Source organism: Electrona antarctica (genome assembly GCF_951216825.1).
Source record: "Electrona antarctica genome assembly, chromosome: 1".
NCBI classification, from domain to species: domain Eukaryota; kingdom Metazoa; phylum Chordata; class Actinopteri; order Myctophiformes; family Myctophidae; genus Electrona; species Electrona antarctica.
Genome location: NC_136806.1, coordinates 23,136,665 through 23,159,594, shown reverse-complemented (window position 1 = coordinate 23,159,594; position 22,930 = coordinate 23,136,665). Strand labels below are relative to the sequence as shown.

At 41.8% G+C, this 22,930-nt stretch overlaps 2 protein-coding genes across 4 annotated transcripts in view; one reads left to right on the top strand and one right to left on the bottom strand.

The window, feature by feature from the left end:
- slc16a2 (solute carrier family 16 member 2) overlaps positions 1–22,930 on the bottom strand; it is a 301,154-nt gene that overhangs the window by 93,617 nt on the left and 184,607 nt on the right. The gene's annotated exons all lie outside the window — the stretch shown is intronic.
- mid2 (midline 2) overlaps positions 1–22,930 on the top strand; it is a 109,293-nt gene that overhangs the window by 47,631 nt on the left and 38,732 nt on the right. For 2 of the 3 annotated variants that reach the window (XM_079504229.1, XM_079504230.1), the window contains exons 3-4: positions 8,953–9,018; positions 12,471–12,566. In XM_079504229.1, coding sequence (XP_079360355.1) covers positions 8,953–9,018; positions 12,471–12,566 — 162 coding nt within the window. The remainder of the gene's footprint in view (positions 1–8,952; positions 9,019–12,470; positions 12,567–22,930) is intronic. The other variant, XM_079504231.1, reaches the window with a different exon arrangement.

Here is a 22,930-nt window from a genome sequence, read left to right as displayed (position 1 = left end):
CTCCAAAATCTGTGGAATGCACTTCCCGTTGCAGTCAGAACTGCAGCATCACTTCCAATCTTCCGTCGTAGTCTGAAAACCCACCTTTTCAGACTCCATCATGGCCCGTAGTACTTACCCTACCCCCTTAGATAGCACTTTTTGTAGACTTAGACTTATTTGATACAGACTTATAGCATGTTATGTAGACAGCACTAGAATTGCATTGTATGTAGTCATAGCACTTCATAGTACATATGTATAGCATAGTATAGTATATTATGTATAGTTTATATGTATAGTTTCATTATATAGATACTCCACTGTTACGTTCTTAGCTTACGCATGTTTCATGATAACTACTTTTATGTATGTGATGTATTGCCATGCTTTTTGTTCTTGCTTAATGTAAGTCGCTCTGGATTAAGAGCGTCTGCTAAATGCCTAAATTGTAAATTGCATTTATGTGCTGGCCAGAGTAATCTAGTAAGAGAGTAATGACACTCCCGTTGACTCGCATTCAGTGGTGTCATGGTGGTTTTTTTTACTGGTACCACAGCGTTTTAATGACACCACATGCACACACGCACACTCGTGCATGTGCGTGCATGTGCGCATCGCAGAACACAGAACACACAACAGCTGATATGCCTATTGTTAAATAGTGTATGAGAGTTTTAGACACAAAAGTAGACAGAAAAATAGTCAGACAAACATCTTTACTGTACATTAGCGAAACTAAAAAGTTTGCTTTGGACGAATGAATCTGTTCTGGAGGAGGCATTCTTCTTGTGTGCAGAACACCATGCACACAGCAGCAGTAGCCTACTGGAGCCATAGCCTACTGCTGTAAATGTGCATGCTTACCGTGCGCTCAGGTATAAACAGTTAAAGCTGTCCTGTTGTTATGCAAAGTAGTAGGCGCACGGTTGGCGGTACTTGACACGGCGTGAAAATAGGGGGGGGGGGGGGGGGGGGGGGGCGCCAGTAAACCTAGACCACTGGGTACTTTGTGAGTCTTGGAAAGTCTGGTAACGTGCAGTGAGGTGCATCTTCTCTTGAATCTAGGGGGACGTGTTCTAGCGTGCATGCACCGTTCCGTAACCGTTCCGTCCCTGCGCGTGCACGTCAAAACATTACTGGTACCACAGTGTGGTAATGACACCACTGCTCGCATTGTAACAATGGAATGCGGAAGTGCTCATTCTATCTCAATGGGATACAGTAGTTCCAGCCACAGGAGCAATGTTTGGAACTATAGCCCATAGGCACCCGTTTTGGGGCGAGATCAAAGCCTATCGCCACTCTCTTACTAGATTACTCTGGTGCTGGCTGAGTTCCGTACAGGCTTGCATCATACATATTATTCAATGAGATGTTTGCTCTTGTGAGTTTTACCAGCTGCAATAGAATGAGCAACTGAACACTTGATCCAAGGAGTTTGGTTCAGAATCAGAAGCGAGCAACAAGGTGCAAATTACAACAGTCCACCTTCAATATCAGTCCAGGATTGTACAGAATATTGAATGCGAGAGCACAATTGGTGCCCTGAAAAGGAAATTGTTTTTGTTGTCAAACTATGTGCTTATACTGTACAAACAGTCAAAGTTGGACATTGATTAAGACTGTGTTGAAGATGATAAACCATATCTCACTGCATGCTGACTGTTCATTCCTAGTCCATCCACACAGTGTACTGTATGTGTCCTGTACCTGCAACGCAACGTACAGTAGGATGGTCTCTAAATGGGCATAGTGAGCTTCATAGACTAAAAAATACATTTAGTACGTTAATATGTAATGTGTATTGAAACTACTACTATTCATGTGTGGTTGCTAAAAATGAATTTGGTCTACATTGGCAATGTAAAATAGGCCTCCTCACACCAATAACACTACACTACAAACTGACCTATCCGTGTCCCTGCTGTGACAGGGACAGTATTGCTGCAGCCATTTTGTTTCTCCCAGTCAAAGCCGACAGTATGGACGTGAAAGTGGAAGGCAAGGGGATATAAAGGGCACAATTGAGGAGACGCGGGAGAGAGTAGGACAGTTGACGAGGCAGAGGAATGCAAATGGGACACTGGAAGTGTCAGAGACGGAATAGGTGGACAGCGGGGTCAGTGTAGAGAGCGAGGGAGAAAGAGAAGAAAGAGAGAGACCTCATGATGTTGGCACACAGGCTGACTCACTCATCAGGCGCTCAGCATTTAAATGGCATGCTCATGCTCTGCCACAACAAGCCTCTAGCAGAGCCACAGGTGACACATCAGCTGTCAACACAGAGCATTTAAAGGGACACCACTGCATATTAGCCCGTTATTTCTCCTCACCAGGCACTCATCACACTATAAGGAGAAGAAGAAAAAAGTTTCTACATTTGTCTGTCAGCTTGCTGCCCTTGTTAGCATTCCCCACCGACATGAATCAGTAACTGCAAGTTATAATGAAGTAGGTTACAGCTTGCTGTAGCTACAGCCTACAGTACCCACTGCTCTTCACGGATACAAACAACGCTGACTTGCTGCAGTGTCAGTGCAGAAACATTCCCACATATTGTGACAGGTGCCTGGTGAGAAGAACAGATGAATAAGAATAATATGTTTTCTTTTCTTTAAAAAACAAAACGGGAAAAAAAGGCCAGTGTGTGTGATTCCAGAGTCAAGTGGCTTAACCACTACATGTCAGCAGTGGCCACAAGTCCTGCATTTATATATCCCAGAGGAATGAGAGCCACTTGTCTAAGCATGCCACAGCAATCGCATCGTTCATATTTATGCATGTTTGTATTCAAATTCACAACACAACACTGTTTGCAAGCAATGGAAAACAATATACAGTAGCAACTAAAATGTTGATTCTCACTCTCTCTCTCTCTCTGTAAATGCTGTAACTCATTCTAGATTACTTTACTCTGATTTTATAGTTGTAATCTTTGGAAAAAGCAAGGTCACACATCGTCTACACTTGCACAATAAGGACAGCTTTATTTAGGCAACGTTTTGGTCAATAGGTAATTTTATTGTATTCTATAGTTGTAATCTTTGAAACAACAGAGGTGCATGTAGCATTATTGATTTGAAAAGCTTATGACAGGATATTCTTCCCACTTTGTGATCTTTTCTCTCGACTGAAAGTAGAACCGTGTGACATCATTACGGATAAACTCAAGGCCTGAGAATGCCTCTGTAATGTTATGCGTGTGTACAGTATCCGTCCATGGCAAATTACATCTTGCAGTACAGTATATCTAACCCATGTATTCCATGTTTTGTCAGGATGTGAATAACGTGTCTATTGCCCTATGTGGGTTTAGCAGACATTTCCGAGCAGCTCTCCATTTCCCTGACATATAGGCCTACACTGTAAAATCCTAGTGTTGATTCAACTCTGAGAATGCAACAATATAGTCGTAAGGGACAGGTTGGATGTTACAGTATGTACGGTACTTTTCTTTACATAAAATTTGCAATTAATTCCCCCACTCATATGACTCAGATCCTCATCTTTTCTGTTCAGCAGTCTATTACAGTATGTACCCATTTATATAGCTGGTTGATGTTAGAATTACTACTATGAAAGAAATATAGTTATTCTTAAATAAATCATGGGAAGGTAGCATGATTCTACAATTCAACTATGCTGTGGGATAGAAAACAGGCAATTCTTTATAAAAAGCTGAGAGAAAAAGTTGGAAACAAATGTCAGCTGTTGCCTGCATAATAAAATGAATAATATTAACCAAAAAGAATAAATGACATGTTGGGAGAAAAAGTGGGCCAACATTTAAACCAGCCATCTGTTGAAACTATCTCACTGTTGGTGAATATTTCTCATTGTTCAGATGATTCAGAGGGGAGATGGGGGACAAACAGAGAGACTTCCCAGTGCGAGGAGTCGCTTTCACCAATACGCTTTGCATACAGAACCTTTAAGAACTAACACAACAATGAATGAATAGCCATGGCAAATGAGTACACCAGCTAGACAGCCATACTACAAACAATATGGTGTAACTGTGTTGTGTGTGTGTGTGTGTGTGTGTGTGTGTGTGTGTGTGTGTGTGTGTGTGTGTGTGTGTGTGTGTGTGTGTGTGTGTGTGTGTGTGTGTGTGTGTGTGTGTGTGTGTCTCTCTCTCTCTCTCTGCGTTTAGTTGTGTCTGCCTCTCTCAAAGTATGTTATCCACTATTATGTGCGGGAGCCATTTTGTGCTAAATTAATTTGTGCATAAAAAAACCTCATTTGTAAGTGAAACTAATCAGGAGGAGAAGAGCGTTGCTGAGGCTTGTCATGCTGCAGGCGGCCTCCCAGAACTGCTGCTGGGGGAGCTGTGAACAGAGGACAGGGGTTCACTGATAAGCTATTGAAGTGCAGGCTCACAAAGCTGCTCCATTGCTGTCACGGACTAGCCTGTCATTATTCAAACTCTTCCACACACTTTGTACCCCCAAATTGAAATATTCACAGCATTTAACTGATAAAGTGATGAAAACACAATGCTGTTTTTTGATATTGTCAAAAAAAAACGTGAAATTGTTCTTGTAGCAGTGCAGTGTTTCCACTTATTATAACTCAGTCAGCCCCCACGCACGCACGCACGCACGCACGCACGCACGCACGCACGCACGCACGCACGCACGCACACACGCACACACACACACACACACAAATTGTGCCCTCATGAAAGTTAAAACATCTGGCCTTATTGCTCCACCAAACCAAGAAGAGTGGTTGAAGGCAGAATGTAACATGTTGTACAAAACTGAACTGACAAAAATATAGAGAGTCATCCAGCACAAAAAGTGGCATCTGGCAAGCCATAGCATATTTGCATATGCGGTGGCACATGCCCAGATGCCGGTTTTTGTCCTCGGCCCCTCTGGAAATTTAACTTGGAAAAAGCCCAGGTCCTTCAGTCAAGATGCTGCCCAGTGCCCACTGAAAATATTTTATGCAATATTTTATGTTATGCTGTTCTCAGATACAGAAATTGCTACTCTAAGCAGCTAGGGCTAGGCTGAGCCATGATCATAATATCTTTGGGCAGGAGTCACAGTGGCTACCCACATCTGTTACCTATACTGGCAAAGAATATTCCATATCCAATCCTCAGCTACAAAGTCACGACCTTCAGAAATCTTACATTCTGGCAAAGCCTAGATGAGGAGAGCAAGGACTTGTTATTTTCTGCACAGTCTACAGCTCAAACGAATCAATTCTCTCACCCGTTGAGTTGTACAAAAGCCTCCTGTTGCCAGTTGAGCCCAGAACAAGTTGTAGACCAATAGATGGATAAGGACCGCACACACAGAAAATATTCTGATAGATTCTGATATTCAGCAGGCAGATATGCTGCACAAATCACTCTTCAGCTTGGTCATTCATTCATTCATTCATTCATGCATTCATTCATTCATTCAGTATTTATTTATTCATATAAACCCCCAGTCACCCACTACACCTGTTTTATCCTGTATTGAGTTCCCATCCTTTAACCACCCTTTCTTCTCATAGCATTTCAGCCTGAAATCTAATCTAAATTCATCTAACAACAGCTTGTAGATTGTGGTAGCTGGAAGTAATAGTATTTGGTTCTGGTTAGTGCCATGTTCGTTTCTGCGTTTGCCCACATTTTGAACTGTTTTTCTTTCTCTTTCATATTCCTTCTTGTTTTTAGTGCTCTTGGACCACTCCAGATACACATATATAATTGGACAGCTGAAAGCACAGCCTGTGATTCAAAGAAAGTCTCTCAGACAGAGACACAAATATAAGCTGGTCTCTGCCTCCTCACCATCCATGATTTAATATTCTCTTTTGAGAAATTTCCTTGAACCTTATCCTCCCATGTGAATAAAAATAAGAATTATTATTGAATTTCTGGCCATTTACAATGGCTTTCTTGCATAATAACAGGTAGAAACGAAGCCATGGGGATTCGAGGGCCAAATCTCCCGAGGGGCTGAGTAAGGTTGTAGAGTTTGTCCTTCCCTGCCGCCTCCAGTGTCTCCTTCTGTTCTCCTGTGTTTCAATGTTGTTGTAATTCCCCTCCAGAATTCGCAAGCAAAAGTGGGTGTCTGGCAGCATTCTTGTTTCATCAATTTCAAGACTTCCTGCTGTGTTTTGAACATCCACACAGTTGTTGCTAATTTGAGGGTCGAATGAATTTGTTTAGTGTTCAATATTCAATTAACCTCATTTGAATTCAATCCACTCATACATTTTTGGGCATGAAATGGAAGCCTTTTTTTTTTTTTTTTTTTTTTACATTCATTCACTTTTTGGAACTAATTGTAAATCAACTGGGCAAGACACAAGATTGCAATACACATGAAGCAAAACCAAGCAAATAGAATTGAGCATCTGCCGGTATTGTAATATAAAGGAAAACTTTGGCTATTTAGCTGCTGTTCAGCAAGCCCATAGCTTTTATTAATTGTGCACCAGCAAGGCAAGCAGGTTATGGTTATGGGACAACCATGCCTTCCATTTCTTATCTGCTACCACTCCGTGACGGTCTCAGGAGCTCTGCCCTATGGAATATTATCCTCAGACAGAAACCGCATTTCCCAGGAGGCTCGTGTTACTGACACTTCCCTGGCTCTGAAAAGCATCTTGTTAACAACAGCTGTAAAGTGAGCTTGGACGGCCCAAATTCATTTTTTCTTTCTGAAGTTTAATCTTTTTCTCATTTTCGCTCTCTCAACATCTCTCTCTCCCTCTCTCTTTTTCAGTCGCTTATGCACTAGGGAGGATCCTGCAGTCATTAAAGGCTAAAAGACTTTGGAGTCAAGTACTTATAGCCATAGGACAGTCTATTCGGTTGCTTGTTCATTTGTTGCTTGCCTTATGTTGTGATGTCACAATGACCAAAAGCTCCAGCCACTGTGTTACTGGCGCTTGTTAATGCAAATGTATAGTCCATCAGTGTCCTGTGCCGAAAATAGGGCTGATCTATAAGCTCACAATCCAGTGCAAAGTGAACGCTCTACAGTATTATCTCCATCTCCCTCATGTGGTAAATTAAAGTCCACTTTTCATTTTTCATACTATGGTATGTTGTGTCTCAAAATCTGATTTGAATTTAAACAGATTTTAATTGGTGTCTTTCTTATTTGTTTGGGGATTTTATTTTAGTTTTAGATGACAAAATAAAAATGTCCCTTTTAATTTTAGTTTCATCTTAGTATCTTTTTAGTTTCATCTTACCAACGTGGTTTTCTTTTGACAATAAATGTGCCCTCAGAGGATCCCCGCTACACTATGATGTCATACTATTTGGAGAGTGGTGACACAACATGATGTGCTGTCAGTGTTTACGTGAACCACAACTGACAGAAACCGGACTAAAAGAGAGCACGATAGAAAGATAATGTAAGAAAACAGATAGAGAGCCAGCGAAGGTGCGTGTGGGGGGAAAACACTGAGAATGCGGGGGGAAAATGAACCCAGAAAACGGAATGAGAGGACGGCCTGAATGAAGCCACTCTGCCAGGCTGCTCTTCTCAACATGTGGTCTATTCCTATCTCCATCAGCTCCCCCTCTTTCTCTCTCAGTCTCGTTCTCCCATGGAATGGTGCATCCAATGCTGAATGAACAAATGCCACTGGCCCACAACTATACCCAGCAAGCTCATCATTATGCCTCGCCTCCTGCAACTCCTCGTGCACTCCCACTGTGTCCACCCCTCTGTTCCACTCCTCCATTTCTGTCAGCCCATCCATTCTTATATCTTCCTCCTCTTTCTCCCTTTTTGTTTGGACTTCTTCCTTCACTCCCTTCCTCTCGTTCTCTCTGCCTCATCCTACCGTCACTGTCTGAGTATGTCTGCCTGTCTTTGAAGTCTGCAGTGTGTTTTAATGAGCCGCTTGTCTCTCCTGCCATTCTCTCCCATGGTCGCTGCTGGTCTGATGGCCACTGGAATGCCTGGACTGGAAGCTCCGGGGCTTCTTATGTGCAAGAAGACAAGCACATTAAGCGCACACAAGCAGGCATTGTTTTCCATCCATGCACGTAGAGACGTCAACAGCGAGCACGCATGCACCATGCATGCATATGCTCTCTCTCTCTCTCTCTCTCTCTCTCTCTCTCTCTCTCTCTCTCTCTCTCTCTCTCTCTCTCTCTCTCTCTCTCTCTCTCTCTCTCACACACACACACAAGGTTTCTTTATTTTTACATCTTGAGTATGGGTATGCAAGCCATCTGCAGACATTGTAGAAGCAATGACAACAATAAGAATATTGTATGTTATACAAGGAAATAAAGGAATAGTCAAATGTACAAACTTGTTTACCCCTAATTGAATTCAAATTGCATGCATGCATTTCAAATGCACACATGAGCACGCATGCATATCCGCTCACACAAAGTTTGCTTCACTGAGGTCTGGTGGGAGGCAGCTGTTTTCTGATGTATTAATCATTAACGTCTCCAGCTTGCTAATTAATGATCCATCTGTCCCCTCTCACTGATGCTCCACATCAAACCCCTTGCGTACACGCACACGCGCGCACACACACACACACACACACACACACACACACACACACACACACACACACACACACACACACACACACACACACACACACACACACACACACACACACACACACACACACACAGTATGCACATTGACAGAACGAGCGCTCAAGTGTTTCAGAGTGCACTTGAACAAGGCCGAATAGTTTAAACAGGCTTAAGTCATACTGCAAGAACCTTCTGTCGATTGTCAATGGGATAACAATAACAAAGACCTAGTGTCAACTGCAGAATGACAGACAGTAGTACTCATTAATAGGATTAGGATGGCCTGCAGGCGGGCGGCACAGACCTACAGAGGCACCCTTTCCAGTCACGGTGCCTCTGTGTGATTGATTGACGTGTGCTATCAGACCAGTAAGGTTTGTCTGTCTGTCTGTCTGTCTGTCTGTGTCTGTGGTTGTGTGTATGTGCGCATGTGTTCGTAGGCTTATCAGGTGAGCCCGGGCAGAGTGTCAGACGCGGTAATGGAGGCTTCAAAGACAAGCGCTGCGGTGAGTTCCCCGGTTGCCTTTTCAACCCTCCACCCCACCACACCCCACCCCAGTGACCCACCCCCACATTCCTAATGATGGAATACAGACAGACTGACAGACCAGAGGATGGATAAGATAGATAGGGACTAGGGAGTATAGGGACCAACAGAAGAAGGCAGGTAGATAAGTTGGGTAAAGTGGGCGCAAATGTCAAACAGACAGAGCAACAGGCAGGCTAATTGAAAGATATACGTACAGTAGACTGTAATGTCACTTTGAAGGGAGGCTGACAGACTACCAGCTCATTATTCCGCTGTTTTCTTCGCATTTGCTGTTGTTTTGATGCTTGTTGTCATTCACTGCCATCCCTGGTTTGTTTCCTTTACATAAACCAACAGAAGTTTTATTCAAAGCTTGTGTCCATCTTCCTCTTATTGTGGCTGTATACATGCTTTGATGTGTCTGTGGTGTGTGTGTGTGTGTGTGTGCATTTGAGAGAGAGAAAGAGAGGGGGAGGGGGAGAAAGTGGGCATGCATGTGTGCACGTGTGTGTGTGTGTGTGCGTGCGTGCGTGCGTGCGTGCGTGCGTGCACGTGTGTGTGTGTGCGTGCGTGCGTGCGTGCGTGCGTGCGTGCGTGCGTGCGTGCGTGCGTGCGTGCGTGCGTGCGTGTGTGCGTGCGTGCGTGCGTGCGTGTATGCACCTGCTCACTTTTAATTCAGATTTGGGTACGTAGTCTTGGTTTTGAAATGCTAATAATTGCATATTTAAAACAAACAAAAAGGATGATTGTTTTCATCTCTCAGGGATCACATGACGGTTTGCATGATTTCAAAGTCAATAGAGGCTAGATCAGACGGTTTAATCCATTGAGACCTGGAACGCATCCATGTCACGTTAGCGTTAGCGTTTTAAACATTATGTTATAATTTAGCTATTGAAAAATAGCAGATCTACAAGCTCATAGCGCGCCACCGAGTGGCGCGCTATGAACTTGTAGGTCTGCTATTTTTGAAAAATCGTTAAAATGTGCCTCAAATCTTTCAGAAAATTGTCATGATTTAGAAAACTTTTTTTTAAATTTCGCCGTCAGGCCTGAATGGGTTAAAGCAATTAAACAGACAGCATGAAAGCAGTGGTCACTAATGATTCAGCATTGCACAAAGACACATGCACATTTTTGTTTTCTTATCTGCAACATTGAATAGCTTTTTTATGCTGTGTATTTATCGTACAACAAGAAATCTGCATGGGATTGTAGATGCTGGAAGAAACAAGGCAGGACCTAATTCCAGCTGTAGATAATGAGGTAAAAAAAAGTGTTTGTTTTTTAAGACACTTGTTATGTAAATCTGTTGTTGCCTGTTTTATTAGTCATAAACTTGTCATTGCACTTGACAGAGATAATACTAGAAAACATGCAAATTTTGCAGAACATGCTTTTTTCCAAAACAATACCGTGCCCATTTCTGACTAATTCATGACCACCTAGCAAGTGCAGAAAAGCTCATTGTTGCCTACATTATCATCATCAATTGATTTCTGCAAGTGTAAAAAGGGACCCAAAATGGGTCAAGTTTTACACTTAATTAATTAATTAAGATTGTATTGTATTCTTTCTCAAATGTTCTGACTCAGATCCAAAAAGCAATAAGATGAACCAGTTACTATTCATACCATTAATAAGGGAAGCAGGAGGTTTTTGTTTCAGGGGTGAGGTGGGTGGGAGGATGGTTGCACTTTATTCATAGGTTGTTCTCTGGATCTTGTGACTATGTATGTATTTGTCTGTTCTTGTCCTTTTGTTACTGTGTTTTTAGAGCCTTTTTATCTGCTGTAACATGAATAGCCCAATTTGGGACATGCACATAAACCTGACTTGACTTGACTATAAAAAGTGGAAGTTGTATCGACCAGGTATATAAAGACGTTGTATGGTTATCTCCATAGCCATACTATTGGAATGGATTACATTTTTTGAAATGTGGTAAATTTGTCACTCTTAGTTTGATAGGATATTTTCATTTTTTTAAATGTATATATTCTTTCTGTTATTGAGATATAATAGCCTATTCATGATGGTTATTGAAATCTGATCTGATGATGTCTCTCAAAACCTTGAAATAACCCACAACAAACCACACTTCATCATAATTCTATTCTTGTGTGGCTGTTCTTCTCACATACCGGTATATTTAGTGATTTGGGTCTATCCATATGCATACAGTAGTAGTACATGCATATGGGATCTAATCATGGATTATGGCACATGCAACCTATACATTACAAAATCTAAGTGCATTTTAAAGAAGAGTGGTACATCTCATGTCATTTTGAGGTGTTTAAGATATATGTTTTACTATAATGCACGTTCAAAAGAGTGGAGAACTTGATTTTCTGGCCTTTTCACAAGCATGCATGGTAATATAACTGAGTGTACAAATCCATTTGTTTCCATTTGTACACTCAGATGTACAGACCTGTAACTGTAAGGGTCCATTTGGAACCCCCTCAAGGAACCCGGAGGGTCCCTGGACCCCACTTTGAGAACCATCTCTCTAATGTATGTTATGGAGAAAAATCAAGCAGTATTGGGACAAATATTTGTCCATCCCTAACCTGTACTGCTTGGGTTCTGTCTCCCCACCTCCGCCATCTCTCTCATCTCAATAACAACGTCTTCTTGTCTCCTCGGTTCTGTCTCCCCACCTCCACCATCTCTCTAATATTATAACAACGTCTACTTGTCTCCTCGGTTCTGTCCCCCCACCTCCACCATCTCTCTAATAACAACGTCTACTTGTCTCCTCGGTTCTGTCCCCCCACCTCCACCATCTCTCTAATAACAACGTCTTCTTGTCTCCTCGGTTCTGTCCCCCCACCTCCACCATCTCTCTAATAACAACGTCTTCTTGTCTCCTCGGTTCTGTCCCCCCACCTCCACCATCTCTCTAATAACAACGTCTTCTTGTCTCCTCGGTTCTGTCCCCCCACCTCCACCATCTCTCTAATAACAACGTCTTCTTGTCTCCTCGGTTCTGTCCCCCCACCTCCACCATCTCTCTAATAACAACGTCTTCTTGTCTCCTCGGTTCTGTCCCCCCACCTCCACCATCTCTCTAATAACAACGTCTTCTTGTCTCCTCGGTTCTGTCCCCCCACCTCCACCATCTCTCTAATAACAACGTCTACTTGTCTCCTCGGTTCTGTCCCCCCACCTCCACCATCTCTCTAATAACAACGTCTTCTTGTCTCCTCGGTTCTGTCTCCCCACCTCCGCCATCTCTCTAATAAAAACGTCTTCTTGTCTCCTCGGTTCTGTCTCCCCACCTCCGCCATCTCTCTAATAACAACGTCTTCTTGTCTCCTCGGTTCTGTCTCCTCACCTCCGCCATCTCTCTAGTAACAACGTATTCTTGTCTCCTCGGTTCTGTCTCCTCACCTCCACCATCTCTCTCATCCCTCCTGACAGCAAACTCTGGAGAACAACCTGACCAACCTGGTGAAGAGGAACAGTGAGCTGGAGAACCAAATGGCCAAGCTCATCCAGATCTGTCAACAGGTTGAGGTGGGTAAAGAGATGTGTGTGTGTGTGTGTGTGTGTGTGTGTGTGTGTGTGTGTGTGTGTGTGTGTGTGTGTGTGTGTGCTTATGTGAGAGATGAATTGATGCTTGTGAGAAAGAGAGCGATATGAATGCATACAGGACATGTGCACATACTGTATGAGGAGGAAAGGGATTGTGTGTGTGTGTATGTGTGTGTGTACACTAGTGCATAGAACTTGTGTACCCATTCGTCCACGTTTGAGGCTTTAAAAATCACACTTGTGTGAATGGCTATTGCTATACGTAGCTATTGCTATATATATATGGCTGACACATGACGTTACTGCTTAAAGACAAACATTAAAAGTCTATAGACTTGGCTCCCACATGATGTCATTTCTGAAAGCCAGATGTTGAAGGGGCTAGCACGGCGCGCCCCTCAAAAGCAAGAAACCAGCTCATCCATTTATGTCCATAAATAAATCATAGCAGGACATGAAGTAAGAAGGAGACAGAGAGGAAGAGAGACACAAATGCTGTGAGGCTATAGCGTTACTCACTCTCGTCCACTCACTTTCTCTCTTCCCTAGAGATCAGAAATATCATTAACACTCAGGTCTGACACTGTTATTGACTGCAGACAGCTTAGCTCTGCCAGTATTGCCCCCCGGCACAAGTCACATACACACAGAATCCAATCTTTCTTACATTCTCTCATTGCTTGATTAATTGATTCTCTCTCTCTGTTGCTTTTCCTCTCGTTGTTTTATTAATGGTTGCGTTAGCAATAAAATAGCACTGTTGTTTGAAAACATCTTCATTGGCTGCTGATCAAAGATTGAGCATTCAAAAAGGGCTACACAGCACCAGGGAAACAGTCTAATTTATTTTCTTACAAAAACTCCAAATGGGCCTGAAGATATTAGACTTTGTCTAAACATCCAGATTTGATTGTGCTGGGGACAGTTAAATGTCACGTTGTCCCAAACAGTAGTAACATGCATGCCTCTCTACTTTGTGCACGTGATGCCATTATGATGACACATTGAGGTTAGACAACACGAAAATAGACAACACGACAACACGAAAATAGTCTTCGAAACCGTAATAAGGCACTCAGTTGTCAGAATATGTAGTTATGTAGTAGAATATGTAAACTCCCCCAAACTGACAAGCATGATTCAACAATGTGGCGCTGCTAAAGCAGCACTCAGAAAACAATCTGCCCATACATCCTTTAGCGAGGCAGCGATGAGGTTGAAATGAAACAATCTGCCCATACATCCTTTAGCGAGGCAGCGATGAGGTTGAAATGAAGTGAAAGAAGCAATGCCATGGGAAAACGTATCTGATTGTACAACTGTACCTCCTAATATAAGCCGCTGCTATCCCCCAGTAAAGTGCTGCTTTGAGCTTGGCGGTAGCTCAGTGTGCTTAAAATGGGATACTTGTAGCATTGCTAAATTGAGCAGTTCAATACCATACCCATATTGAAAATATGTGGCAACTAGCATTTACTTGAAACAGTGAAATGTTGGTATGCCTTACCAAAAGGCAATTAATTAGTACAGCCAACGCTTAACAGAAGAGAAGGATAGGTATCATAGCTGACAAATGCCAAAAAGAGCGAAACGTTGCGTTTTTGTTTTTGAGTGTTTGATGGTAATACAATATTTTGGGAGCATTCAAAACAGTGTGCAGACCTTCTCCTTCTCTTCAGTTTATCTCATTTGTTCGAGCACCTGTTGAATTGTTTGGATGTGCGTGCCGTGCACCTCCTGACCACTATAATTTCATAACAACCTTGAAGAACCGTTCAGGCCACCGTATACTCTTCCAGAGTCAACCTGCACTCCTCTGTGCAGAATGATACCCTCTCCAGTCTTGTGGCTGCACTGCTGAAGGCCTCTTTCATTTGTGCCTGTGCTGTGATTTAAAGGGAGGTGCTGAGTAGAGCCAGCTGAAACCCTCAAGCACTTAGCAGTGGTGTCAACATTGCATCTGTCATGTGCACACGCTATACCGCAAACGTGCACGCGCACGCACACACGCACGCACGCACGCACACGCACACACACACACACACACACACACACACACACACACTCCCTACACACAATGTAATTCCTCCCAGACAAGGACAGTAATAGCAACAGACAAATGCACGAGTCGCTCCCTCACTATGCACAGGGTTCATTTCTTCTTACACGTGCCAAATCCCAACCTTCACCCTCCCAGGTCGCCCGCTCCCCCCCAAGCCATTCCCCAAGGGTCCATGAGCAGTGTCTTGTATAGCTGCTCATAAATCAAATTAAGTGATAGCTGATAATTTACTACAGACGGAACCGTTCATCTTCACATGAAGAAAAGATCATCCGTCTCCTCCTGCGTTCCGCCTGCATGCTGATATACTGACGCCACCAACGTTGCCGAATACCGATGGGATCTCATCACTTATTATTTGGAAAGAATTTAAAACAGACAGGGAAAACATGCTGTCGACTGTTAAGCAAAATCATCAAAAGAAACTGAATTTCTCTCTCCACCCGGTGCTCTGAGCTATCCCCACGTGTGATGTTGATGTCAAAAGGCTAGCTTCATTATTAACGCGCAAAGCGGGGCTGCATTTACAGGCTAGGCAGTAGAGTAGAGCATTGGTGCACGCTAGCTCCCAACATGGGGCAGGGGTAGAGGATTGGAAAGAAGACCAGAGTGGGATGGATCAGAAGGGAAGTTGGAGCGGAGGGGCATTGAGAAAGGAGGCAGAGTAGAGAAAGGGGAGAGAAGTGTTAACGTGTCATAACCCATCAACCATTCGGTTGACCAGAAACACGCAAAGTATGGAAGCAAACACTCAATAATAATGCAATACAATATGTGGGAGAAACACAGAGAAAGAGAGAGTCTGCTGGGACATTGACCTGAATTCCACTCCTCTGTGTTTGTCTACAACTGTATTGGCGTATAAGATCAAAAAGCAGTGTGTCAGCGTACACAGCCTCCTTCTTCCGGGGCCTGCTTTGGGGAGCTGTTATCCCTCCATTGGACTTTGAAAACAGAGATGCATTCACACTGATAAGTGTTTTTGCCTGGGAGCCGGGAGGAGGCTTCTGCCTTCATGCTTTGTTTTGTTTTTATAGCCCGGCGGCCATCACATTGCAAACACTCCCCAAAATAGAGATGTCCATACAGTCCACGCAGTGAGCCAACATTGTTATATGGCGTGGCTTGCAACCGGGTTGCAGTAGCGATGGTCATGATTCACAGCTTCAGCATTCCGCATTCTTCTGTTCTGTATCAGGCGGCTCACAGCTTTGTTTAGGTGGGTTGCACCTGTACCCGATGATGAGTGTGAGGGACATGCAGGTGTTTTCCTCACATTCTCTCTCACAAGCTCATACAGCCGTTTTTGTTGCGTACCTTGTACCGCAGTATAATGAAAAGCATCATGCAGATGCACATGGCCATGCTCCGCCCATTTAACCCATTAAAACCGGGAACATCTGTGTCGTTTTAGATTTTAGCGTTCGTGCCGCGCTGCAAGCTTATGCATCTGCCTTTCTTGAAAGTGTGAGAAGTACTAATTTAAAGGGCATTTGTAGAGTTGTCCTTAGGTCTAAATGTGTAAAATCACATTCAATGTGTATTAAAAATTAAAATGTAATACACACACACATTAAATGTGCTTTTTACACATTTAATGCGGAAAAAGCACATTTAATGTGTATTAAATGTGTAACAGTTTATTTCTATTGCCTATTATATTTATGTTAATTGTTCAGCTGTTTCCAGTGCAGATCTATGATCTTTGCCTTGCATGGTTTCCTCCGCCATCGGTGTATGTGTGTGTGTGTGTGTGAATGTATACTGCACAATCTCTGTAAAGCGCGTTGGATAAAAGCGCTATATAAATTCACCATATACCATTTTAGAGTGAGCTGCTAGTCATTAGCCCAGACCTGTCCAGGTTTATGTACTATGAACCCACTGTGTAGAATTTGATTTAACGGCACACTGTGTAGACAGCTTACATGGCTACCTAATCCTTCATATCAAGTAGGATATAGCCTCAATTTGCTTTCTACTGGGGTATGAGTCAGGTGTTCATGCAATTATTTAAGAGGGTGGGCAGTCTCCAGTGTTTCATAACATTTCAGTTACAGTTTTATTTCAGGAGACATTTGTAAACCCCTTTCCAAAAGAATCTGGTATTTGAATGGGTATATTATGGGATGACAAAATAAGAGGTTGTGTAGAGCTATGTAAATTATGTGGAGAGGTTGAGGATGAGTTCTGGCACCATTTCACCTATTCACACGGCGCATGGAATTAGCACTGTTGCAGTAATATTATCAAATTATTCCGGCCACAGTTTCAGTACTTTGCAAGTGTTGCAGTAACAACTTTTAGTGGTAAAATCAGACATAATTGTTCTGTTAGTCCAAGTCACTCCTAAAAATGATTTAGTTCTTTGTGACAAAACCCAGACATTCTGACTAGTCTGACCCTCCCGTTGCTGGAATTGATGTTGAAAGACAGATGCGTCTGACCATGTGAGACTAGATCAGGAACAATGTTGGCCTACAGTAGATGTACTGTAATGTCAGGCATGTCTGTCTGAGGAGATCACGCTCTTACGTAAATGTAACTCAGCACTGTATTAAGTCTTCACAGCATCAGCAGCTGCAAGGTCTTATAAAACACACTTCCAATCCATGTGGTGCTTACTCACACATTCAAACATGTACTTTATTTTGGCTTGTTGCTTGCTGCGATTTAATAAGTGTTCTCCATCCCAGTACTTAAGTCAAAGTATACTCCTAGTCAAATATTAGTTGCCTAGTCAAATTTTGTACAGTACAGTCAGGAGGAGTGTTTGCTTTTTAAAATACTTATTCAAAAGTACAAATTATCATTTAATTAATTTTCTTTCTTCTTCTTTTCAAAACAATTCCTAAGATTTTCCAGAAACTTTCAAATAGAGCTTGCAGATCTGCTATTTTTATTATAGTTTAAATACAGCTCTGGGCCGTGGCTCAGCGGTCCAGGCACCTTGGCCGGTAATCCAGTCTGGCAGTGTGCCGCGGGTTCGACTCCCGATCCCGACGGCCTTTACTGCATGTCTTCCCCCCCATCTCTCTCCCCATTTCCTGTCAGCCTACTGTCTGTCCCTCCATAAAAAATATAAAATAAAGGCGAAAGCCACAAAAAAAAAACCATTTAAATACAGCTAAAGTGGTTTCGGTATATAATGATCATAATATACCTCAAAAGTACAAATTGGTATTGGAAATGTAAAATAAATAAAAACGTTTGTGTGAAGTTCGGATAGAAATGTTCTCAAGTGAATCTTGTTGGTTAATTGTCCACTACCGGATTAAATTGATCTAACTGCAGGATTCTGATTGTTGACATACAATTTGGGCTACAATACGCCTGTTTTAGATATTCAGTGTGTAGTTTGAATAGAAGGAGAACATAAAGGGAGTGCCAGTGGGGGAGGTGGACTGCATGCAGAGGAGATAGAGTGTTGCCATTACTCAGATATGCCAAGCAGCTCACTTATTAATCCATGGTGATTCTAGACGGGAGCATTTATCCTGCTCAATTACTAACCTGCAGTCATAAGACAGCTCTTTGAAGAATTGTGTGTTCGTGTGTGTGTGTGTGTGTGTGTGTGTGTGTGTGTGTGTGTGTGTGTGTGTGTGTGTGTGTGTGTGTGTGTGTGTGTGTGTGTGTGTGCAGAGAGAGAGAGAGAGAGAGAGAGAGAGATTAATGAGGTTTAAGTGCATGTGAGTGTTGTAATAAGCATTGGGGAGTGATGTGTGGGACAAGGTTGTGGCGCATAAGTGGTTTGGTAGACTTCAGCGTGACAGAAAATCACAACCCTGAGAAATGTACAGATGGGGACATATATCACACAAGACAAGAGTGTCTTTATTGAAATACTCCATATACAGTATGTATAGGGCTGTATTTACTACCAGTCCACAATGTACAAACTTTTACGACCCAACCTGAAGGGTTGGAAAGGTACGTCTTTAACTTTAATACTATTATTACAGTTTAATCAATTTAGAAATAATGGATCCCAAACCGTGCGCCTCTTTGAGTCTCAACTTCTGTTTGAAATAAACTTTAACATTTGACGTGACTGCATTTTGAATATGTGGATGAAACTGGATATAACAAGAGGCTCTTCTCTTATCAAATAGATAAGAACCTAACATTTACCAGATTATACAACACACGTGTTTAGGTTTAGGTTTAGTAAGATAAAAGAAGCCATAAATGAAGACAAGTCGGCTTGGTCATGTCTCACAGCCCCAAAAAGTAATAACCTCACCCCTTACTGTAGGTCAGAACAGAACAAATTGCACACAAAAAAAGTGCACCCCTGTCATGCCGGTATGCATTTTACAGGGCTGTGTCAGCCGTGGGTACAGCCACCAGGACACCAGGAAGCTGCATTTATACGACATATGGGGCAGCTGTCTGCATTTTTCAGTTCGCATGGAGGTACTCTCAGGGGTGCCCAAAAGGTAGATTGCGATCTACAAGTAGATCACAAAGGCTGTGCAGGTAGAACACATGACATTCCCCTAAAAATATATAATTCAAAACAAATAAACTAAAATCACAATACTCCTCGTTTTTTGGCATTTGCCACTTGAATTAAGGTGACTTGATTGATTGACATCAAGAAGGGCCTGTCGGCTTACAAAGTCGACAACCCCCACTGCAATGCGTTGTTTTCAAAAGTGAGCAAACGTCAGCAGCATTATAAAGTTATATAAAAAAGGTGTGAGGCAAAGAACCCAAAAACCTACCAACTATTTTTGTTCCATCTTATTTCCCATTACAAGTGCGTTTGTCTTATATGTAACGCCAGCGGCGCTATTCCAAAGCACCCTCTGGTACATTTTGAACAGCAATGTCCCTATGTTTAGAGTACCAACAGGGAGCGCTGTTGCACCACTCACTTCAGACTGGTCTGATTTTTTTACATATTTTCAGCAATGGGATAATATTTTTTTTGGTGTGTAAATCTTGTTGAGCTGGTAATTTTAAAAGTAGATCTCAAGTCAAAGTTGTGAATGCAATTGCAGGCAAATGAGTATCAAAACCCTGTTTGGCGGTCATTGTCACATTAAATATTTATAGAGCATTTGTTACTAATTTGGTGGAAAAAAGCTATGGGTGTTTGTGTAAATGCTGTTGGCTTTAGACCGAGCCCCCTAAATGTGTGATTCAGATTTGGAGCAGATTCATTCATGATTTGTGGCATTATTATGCTCAACAGGCCCCTCTCACAAACTAATGGCAGTAAATCTTGTCAAGCACAAATGGGTGGGCCTATTTGAATCAGCCAAAGAATCCAGGGAGGAAACAATTGTATTGTATGACCTACGGTTCAATAGTTAAGAGGCCAAAGGACCCGTTAAATGTTTTGAAAAGTTCTTCCCCATTGGCCTCCTGGGATTGTGTGTGCAAAGTGTCACACATTAGCTGTCAGACAGATACTCACAACAGACCGGGTGTGAAAGGCCTGCTATTCTGGCGGAATTATTATTAAGGGACCAAGCAGTCCTGAAGGGACTTGGTCCCTTATTGTTTTTGTCTGTCACTTTGACCAGTAAGCTCCGCCCTCAGATATTCTGCTATTTTGAGCAGTTTGAAAAATGCTTATACCTGATTTTCTGCCTGGATCTTTGAGAGATTTGCGTGGATCTATGGACCATTATCTGAAATCCCAGTTGAAGAGAAGTTTGTACGTGAACACATAAACAGCGAACACACTGACTGTAGACTGTAGTAATGGACAATGATCCCAAAAACCAGGACACACATAATTGTTATCAAAAACACTGGATGACTTTGCTGTTTACAATGAAACAAGTGATTGTGTTCAGATAGCTCATAATAGTCATTAGAGCTCTTGCCTTTGGACCACAAGGTCATGGGTTCAAATCCGGGTACTGACAACTCAGCCTATGAGTCTTCAAGAAACCTGCCCCCCATCCTGTGATTAAAACCAACCCTGTCACAATTACATGGTCTTCTTTTTCTCAAGTTCAGTCTTCCATGTTTCTATGGCTTATTGTGCATATTGTTCTTATTGCGTATTGCCTTCCTGCTTGGTCCCGCCTTATCGCTACTTGCAGCTATATTTATTTTTATTTTATTTTTAATCCATCCATCTTATTCATGGATAACTGGGAAGATAATATTGTCTCTGCATACGCAAGAAAAGGCCCCCACATCTTATTAAATTACCTGGAAGAGCCTCTGTGTATAGAGGAGCTATAAATAATTGGAAATGTGTTCTTGATTTATATCTCATTAGTATTAGACAATTTTTTACAAACACTTCAAATCAGTTTGCAGTTTAGTCAAGTGCAACAGAGGAATGCCAAACAGCGGTAATGTTCAATAAGTGTCCCCAGTTATCTCTGTCAAAGTATTAAATATGAAGCACATTCAATAAAGGCCATGACTTACATTAACCTCTTCTTACAGAAGTTTCCCAGGAGACTGAAAGGGCTTCTCACACTCACTGCACTGGTATAGTTTCCCTCCTGTATTCTTTGGTGTAATTAAACACCACACCACAAGTCCACAACACTTAAAGAGAGAATTCTTGTTGACAGTCAGCAATTAAAGCCTTCTCTCCAGTCAGCTATACAGGCATTGCCTCGGTCTTGGGTCAACCATCTATAGTTTCTCTGATGTTTTCTATTGGATTAACATTGAAAATCCATGCAGCTGTAAGTATCTACTGTACTATTTCAATAGGAACATGTACAGGTATTGCTTCTTAATATTTGCTCCCATGGTCAGCAGCAGTGGTGACTCTTCTTTGTCTTTGACTAAATTGTCTACAGCAGTGGTTCCCAAACTTTCTAGCTCAAGATGTTTGCCTGGGACCCACACTTTTGAAAATAGCAGATCTACAAGATCACAGTGTGGCACTTCGCGCTACGTTGTGAGCTTATAGATCAACTATTTTCACTACTCCTTAAACAATTGTTTTCTGGAATTTCTTTGATTTATCTTTTATTTCTTCATGAAATGTGAAAAAGAAAATCATTGAATTATATGTTTTAAATAATAAAAACAAAATGTAGGAAACAAAAAATAAAGAGCCCCATAAAAGAATTGTCACGACCCATAAATAGATCCTGAGTCCCGACCCAGTGTTTGGGAACCAGTGGTCTACAATACTTCAAAACTTTCAATGAGGAGGGATGTGAAATTGTGAGACAATGTTGGCAAAATTTTCTTTTCTGTTTGCAATGTCTGTTAAAGAGTTTTGGGATAGAATACCAAAATCACTGAGCAATGTGTTTCTCCATATTGCAATTCCTGGAGAAGTAAAATGATGCCACATTCAGAGCAATGATATGGGGTTTCTATCTATACTGTGTGTACAGTATACGATGCATGGAACCATTTTTCCAGTTTTGAGTCCGTATTCTGCAGTCTGTGAAATATCTTTACTCCCAATAGTCTGCATGCCTTCGAGGCTATAGAGAGAAAGATTACATGAATAAATAAATCAATATTTCCACAATTACACCACCAATATGGCTTGTCTGCTGTTTGAATCCCGTTAGGAGGGATCACATGCTCCAGAGTGATCAAAGTGGTTACACATTCAGTGCATTCATAAGCTTGCTCACACCTGCCTGGGCTCTCTAGATTAAGTTTCCCTTCCAATTTCAATGTCTGTCTAAACCTATTTCCAAAGCATACCTTTATAGTTTGTTTGATAATTCAAAGAAGCCAGAATTGTTTGGCTTTCATTATCATTGTGTGAGTTTTTGAAGTTACGTTATCATTGCATTTGAAAGCACTTTAAAGCATTAATTGATTTGAAAAGGTTTGCCGGAAAAAGTCCCTGGGAAAAAATGAATGAATCAAGACTTTACTGTGCACTATAAATCTAAATAATGTATTATATTATAATACATTATTTGGATTTATAGTGCACAGTAAAGTCTTGATTCATTCAGAAGACACAGATGAAGATAATTATTATCTTCATCTGTGTCTTCTGTGATCTGTGAGAGAGCAACATACTGTAGCATGGTGTAAAACTCATTTCTATTCCCTGGCTTTTAAACCGTGATTAATGTGTACTCCTGAGTGTTTGATTTTATTGTATATGTTTTTATTACTATATTGTATTGTGTTTTATAACTGCTTTACCTAATTGTACAGCACTTTGGTCAACTTTGTTGTGCTCTATAAATAAAGTTGGATTGGATTGGTGTGACAGGCTAAACATTTTGGAACAATTTTAGAACAGAACAGAACACAAACTAAACAGCTTCTGACAATGTACATCAAATACTATACTGCTACAACTAAAGCTAAATGTTAT